Source organism: Opisthorchis viverrini (assembly GCF_000715545.1).
Source record: "Opisthorchis viverrini unplaced genomic scaffold opera_v5_387, whole genome shotgun sequence".
Taxonomy (NCBI): Eukaryota; Metazoa; Platyhelminthes; class Trematoda; order Opisthorchiida; family Opisthorchiidae; genus Opisthorchis; species Opisthorchis viverrini.
The window spans coordinates 365,126-372,040 of NW_008752044.1; the positions used below are offsets into that span (position 1 = coordinate 365,126).

Here is a 6,915-nt window from a genome sequence, read left to right on the forward strand (position 1 = left end):
GCGTGTCCGTACTTTTAGGCGGCTCCAGAGAATAATCCTATCGAAACCGAATTTCATTTGAATGGCTGAGGACACCAGTTCGCGTACCAGAAATCTTGCTATACGCTGGACACCGTCACGTATCTTTCGCACTTGGCTTGGAACACGGACGAAAGCCGTAAGGTCACCATTTCACAATTATAAGAATGCCTTCGATCGTGTTAATCGACGTCTGTTGCTGCGCCATCCCGCCTATGGACACCGTAATCAACGCTGGCCAACATAATCCACTTTACGTCTAAATTACCGAAAGTCTTCAACACCATCAAACCAAACAGGACAGCAAACAGGTTGAAAAGGAGCTTCATAGGAGTCAGCAGACCTTTAAATGAGAAGTGACTGTCCTCGTTCACGTTACGCATTTTTGGACTTTTCACCTCAATATTATCGATTTGATCTGACCACAAGGTGACCCAACTAGATAGGAAATGAAATCTTACATGACACCCATGAGAGTTTTTCGGTTTCGATCTGGTAGTCTGTTGACAGTGAAGTGGCCATGAGTAAAGTATCCATGGTACCCAAGATATTTTTAGGCAAGGTGTTCCGCTACTCATGAGTAGAATGTCTTCGAAACCAGTTCGAAGGAGCTAGAATCATTTGGTTCTGCGTTTGCTGGTTCATAGTGGAAATACGTGGGATTGTACAGTATATCCAACTAAAGAATCGACCATTCTTGGAAACGTCAGGTAGCTCCGCCGACATATATACTGTGCAGTCACCAGCGTACTTTTTTGCGTTTCTCTCCTGGTTCAATGACATAATTTACTAACCAGACCCACAAACGGGTGAAATGAAGTTTCGAAGGGTCACAATCAGCATCGAAAACCATGGTTTTAATCGGTGATCGGTTTCAATCATACGTCAAAAGTGCACAATTCACAAGCCGCACAACTGGATGGAAGTTAATACTGGACTTCAACCACGTTAATCCACACACCTGCACGCACCTCTGTGTCCTCTGTCCTCAACCACATTCTGCTATTACTACCTAAAGTGCATAGACCCGTGGAAATCTGGGAATGGCCGACTATGTAGCGAACCTGCCTACTTGAAGTGTGTCAAATCAGCAACCTACCCCTGGTTATATGGTATTCTGTAGTCCATGTGTACATTCTCGAGAAAGCAGCGATCCAGCAGAGTAAGAATAGTGGCGACAAATTCAACACTCCTGTAAAATAGGACTCCCTGTTGTTGGTGTTATATATGCCGAACGCTCATTGTAAGGAAACAAACCTATACAACGCATATTTCCTTCTCGTTCCAGAACTTGCAAAGGATTTTGAGTGCTACGTCGGTGCGAGCATAATTTGCGGCATCCCATGTTCCTTCTTCTCGCTATAAGCCACAATATCTGAATCCACCTGAGTTTTCACCTGTTCCACAGCACTAATACCTCTGGAGCATTCATAGGGTGTTCTTTGATCAGCACTTTCATACAGTCTTTCATAAAAACAACATTACAGTAAGAAAGATTAGGAGAGCAGGTCCCCACGGATAATCTCTTTTCCCGCGCCAACCACATGTACTTTCCTTCGTGCTTCCGACTCCAGCTTTGACCCGATTCCTACATTTCCTACTACAGAGACATCGCTGAATCCTGAAGACTTAACCCTGCGTTCCATCGATGACATAGTCCTATCCCCGACCTATAAACACCAAATTGTCATCAACAGCAACAGCAGGGTAACCGTACAGCTTTCCAACTGCTTATCCACTACCAGAAACATTGAAAGGTACATCACATGGTCACCTAGAAGAATCCGATAATCTTCGGATGCCAGTGCAACGGAGACCTTCATCCAATTGTTCATTTCATCCGTTGCATACGAACGAATGAGATGTGAAAGACAGCTTACTGGAAAGGCATTGGAAAACTGTGGTAAATCTTGAAAACGAATTGCAGAAACTGAGCGAGGCGAACATCAGTAAAAATAAAGCAAGGTTACCCGTAACCGGGCCGACGTATAGCTGACGCGTCGACAAAGCGCGCGCCGACTATTCGCTGGCGGACCACTCAATAAAAAGTACACAAAAGCAGCAGGCTAACGACATACACGATAACCACAGAAAGTGGGAAATCGATAAGACGTATGAACTGTAAATCGATGGCCTGTAAATCGTGGGCATCGGAGCTGACTCACCGCCTGAATACTTGCTTCAGAAAAGTATGTACCGCGTCATCTGACGTTAAGTGCCAACCATAGATATCCACACCACAAAGTCCCATAATCTGGATGGGCCGGCAAAGGATGACTGCCCATTCGAGAAATGGCTTTGGATCCGAACCATTTGCTCTATTCCCTTCGAGACTAAAATTTCTTGTTCGTTGCTTGGTAAAAACCAGGATGAGCGATTGTTTTGGTACGGCACTTCCCGGGACAGTGTATGAAACTCCGTTTTGTTCAGGGAAGACATTAGGATACTGAGTCTGCAGGAGTTCAATGATGAGTAGTAGGGAAACCTCCTCACACAGTGTTTTCCTAGAAAGCGCCACTAGCGCCACTTCAGTGAACGATTTGTTGCTTGCCTTCTGGGATTTACCATATTCACATGCTCGCTATGGCAGTGGACAAGAGAAAAGATCGGCTACAGGTTGCACTAGGTATGTGGCCCTTTCCAACCCAAACTAGGAGTGCAGTTAGTAGCGACCCATTGAAAGCCTGTCTACATACATCAATCCATACGATTGGTCTAAATGAATCGGAGCTACTTTTGAATCGGCGTGGAGGCTCAAAAACGTACGCGAAGCACAACAATGAAGGATGTTAAACAGACACCATTCTGCATCTGATTACCAAGGCGCATGAGTACTGAAGCTCATTTAAAACCGGCAGATTGTGCATCAGCTTGCGCAGGCACCAGGGGATACGAACATTTTTGAGAAAGTACAGATCACTCTTTTGAGTACACCGAAGAGCCCGCATCAGAAAGTGACAGCGTTTGGAAGTGGCCGGGCATAGTCGACGTTGCGGACGAAGGCATTCCAGAAAACCTCGACAGTCAGTATCGAACTAGTTTGGTACGTGTGAATCCGATGCGAGGAATTAGGAGACAGTATACAACTAAAATTATTAATGGAAAAGTTTTGGAAGGTAATTTTTCCATTTTTTTATTGGTTCCTCTTGAGGATAGACTACCTCTCAGAAGAGACCACTTCTGGTCGTCTCTTCAGAGCGAGACGAATCCGCACATGATATAATCTGCCCACAGGTTCCAAAAAGAAACGCACGCAGGAACAATTAAAAAAACACGCAACAGTGACTCACTCCGACATTAGGATCCTCCATTGCCCTGACAAAAGCAACGGAGGCTTTTGAACAGGTTCGGACAGTTTCCGTGCGCCCCTCGCGGAACAGGCGAGTCATCGATGCCTCATAGGTAAGGCAGAATCTTCCAGAATTCTGAAAACGATTACAATAATGCAACCTAGAAGAAGGAAATGTGACGACAAAATGACAAGCAAAAGGATCACCAAAATGGCGATTGACCAGTGTCAACATACGTTTCGGAAGGCGAGATGGTCCGAGTGGTTAGAGCGCGAATTTACTGACCGGAAAGGTCCGTGGTTCGAATCCGACCTCTGCCTCTCGACATCCCCTGTCTAGGCTTGGGCAACCTGATAGTATCCCAGCCCTCGTGCAACCTTCGGTTGAAATGGCAGTTAGGCACCGAAAGGGTGCTACAGCTGAAGGATTTTTTACATACGTTCCGCTAACGTATGACGATCAGTCCACTCTTGGAAATTTATCGTACAAAATAACAGGTGGAAAGTCATAATAGATTAAGGAAGCTTGTCGCACGCACTTTCCGCCAGAGACTGAAACGGACCAACTCATCAACACAGCATCAAGCGTACCATCAACTACGCCGCAAAAAATTCAAATATGCCAGAAGACATCGTAAATTGCTCTTGGAGATCGCTCTCCGACTCCCTAAATTCTCAAAGTGTCCTCCATGAGCAAAGCCTACACTCGCCACAAAACCAGTGACCTGTCCAAGCAGCAGTTTTACGCACATGGTCACCGGAACTAAACGATACAAAGACTTTACACTGTAGGCGATGGTGCAAGAGGCTCCGAAATCCATTAAGTGTTGTCTTTAGACAACACTACGGGGTTCAACGACCTTTGGTGGTTCTCTGTTTATCTTGGAGCTTCAGACTACAGAACATCATGGAGCTAAACAAAACGCAGAACAGCATTAAACCACTCTTCCATTGTGACTACATTAAATTCGTCTCATTATTTCGATCCTTAAAATGAGCTCCCATCGTTTCGGTCCTTATCAACACTGAAAGAACCGTCAAAATCTTTTTTTACGTCTTTTCCAGTGAAACAACAAATACGAGCACCGGCATCCAATTTAAAGGCGAGATCCGAACCCAGGTCGTCGAAAAACGGCTTGCACTTTTAACCACTCGGCTAACCGGCTCCAGTTACGATTCACCGGGAGCTCTTTCGAAACAACGTGCCTCTGGAGAGGTTGTTGTGGTTGACTGTTGTGGTCGCTCCAATCAGACTACTTCTAATTGGTAGTCAGTACAGTTAACACACCATTTTAGACTTGTCGTGGATTGAAAATCGTAGTTCGATTGGAGGCTACAACATGTTAGTTGATCGGATGATCCTACCACACACAGTGTGCTTGCTCATAAGCAGTGCTGAGGTGCGGAAGTGGTCCCACCTTAATCAGCGAGACGGAATAACCACCGATTCCCTGAGTAACTGTGCCACATCCCATGCATTGACGAAGAGGAACAATCGATCCAGCACTCGTTCAGATTTTTGGACCTGAAAGCTGTGTTTTCGAATGCAGACTACACCATATATTTGATGACCTTTCTTGTAACGACGCCATTTTCAGCATAACTGTGTAGAGGTACATGGCTAATGCAGTGTTTGACTATTCTAGCCCACCCACCCACACACACACACACACAATAAGACGACCTCTCTAATACAACCGAATCCGCACTGTCGTAATAGAGAAGGTAGTGTACAAGCATTCTGGGAATTCAATTCCTTGCTGATCTGCTGTTTTTCCGAGACGTCTCAGAGTGAATTTAGGGTATCGCATGCAAATCAAGCGTGATCTTGCCGAAACGAACGAAGTATGTTCCGTCCGTTCTGATGGCCACGGACCTGTATGATGTAGTGTTGAACGCGATCCACAAGCCAAATTGCAGAAGGATACCGGACAGATATGATGGTGTGAAACAAACACTTAATCAGTGGATACATGTTGACTTACTCGGAAATAAGTCAGTTGCAGTGCCATTTGAATATAAGCATCCGGTGAAAGACGCTGCGCTGCAATAAAACTCTTCCCGTAGGCTCGGTGAGGAAAAACGTGCAGATGTACGTCACTGATCACATTGGTTACTACCTTCAGAGCTGTCTTCATCGCATCGATGCACTGCACGAAAGAACGAGGACAACAGAATACGGAAATCGATCGGATAACAAATAGGGTGCAAACGAGGATGAATGAAGCAAACAGGGAAGTTAATTAAATCTAACCTGGTCGGAAAAGTCCCAAGAAAGTCGAGAACACAATGGCAGAGGAGAAGTAGCTCGCCCACGACAGTGCCCATTATGATCGTAACTGAAAAGAATGAGGAATCGGGTGCATGAGAGCCTGCCATCCGATTGTGTGTAAACATCTGCTACAGGTATACAGTGGTCAAACGTACCCAGTTTCATATTTATGTATTAAATTTCTATATGGGTAATGCCAGGATGAAAGAGTTTTGGCGATTCCCGTATCTAGACTGTGAATACACCACTCCCCATCCATCCAAGGGATGCTTTGAAGGAAATCTTTCTACAAGCTAAGAAATTCCCCTGACGATCGACAAGGAAACTTTACATTACAGCCATGAACAAAAGAACCTACACGTGGTAGTATGGCGGTTTGATTTGGGACGTTGAATCCATTTCAAATGCTAGATAGGATGAAACGAACATAGTTCGACTCGTCAGCTTTCGTCCGGAAGTAGTTAACTGCCCAATCCGCAAAAATTGCCAGAAGTATCTTTGGAACTATTAGTCCTTGGCTCAAAATATCAAGGTTGTGGGTCTTGGCACACCAAAACTGAATCCGTAAGTTGATAGGTACGGCGCATTGCTCGAAACAATGATACGTAGTGCGAAGACCAACGCTCACAGAGGAAGACTACTCATGAAGAAAGATGCCTGTTTCGTGAACGAGGGAAGACCAGAACGTACGCAATACATTCACTGGTGCCGTTCGGTTTCAAAATCCACGTCCAGTCTAACGGCGACCAGAAACAAAAGGTTCCTTGGCTCTGTTAAAACCCGTTTTCGTCTTGAGCCGGAAGCCTGGTTAGGCCAAACCTCCGAGTAAGACACAGTTCAGGTGCTCCTCAACGTATTTTTAATACACTGGGAATACAGAGCTCAGTAATAAACTGAGAAACACTCTATCCCGATGTACAACTATCTGCCACCAGTGAGCCGCTTCATTTTCTGTGTGCGGCGTCAGTTCAGTACATTGCTGTCATTCAACCTAAAGTAATCGCAAAGGCTAAGACATTGCCAGAAATCCAGATTTCAATGAAGACTTGGACCATAAATAACTATGAGATGGTAATGCGGCAAAAAGATATTTATGGAATATACTGCCCCTAAGGAACACACAATTGAAAACATTTCAGCCACGTAAAATACATGATGGACTCTATGTGATGAGAGTGACAGAACCTGATTTCCCCCCCCCCCCCCTGCAAGGCACTCAAGCGTGCCTTGATGCAATAGTTTGCTCACAATGACGTCAACGACAGTTATACGAATTTGGCACTGCAAGTTTTAATCCGTGCATCATAGTTCACTACCAGATGAATCGCTGGCCTAG

General features: G+C 45.1%; 1 protein-coding gene across 1 annotated transcript in view; it reads right to left on the reverse strand.

The window, feature by feature from the left end:
- T265_10603 (hypothetical protein) overlaps positions 1-6,915 on the reverse strand; it is a gene marked incomplete at both ends in the record, with an annotated part of 48,828 nt that overhangs the window by 6,798 nt on the left and 35,115 nt on the right. The window contains 3 exons of the mRNA XM_009177024.1: positions 3,309-3,443; positions 5,293-5,457; positions 5,562-5,646. Of these exons, the coding sequence (XP_009175288.1) occupies positions 3,309-3,443; positions 5,293-5,457; positions 5,562-5,646 (385 nt within the window). The remainder of the gene's footprint in view (positions 1-3,308; positions 3,444-5,292; positions 5,458-5,561; positions 5,647-6,915) is intronic.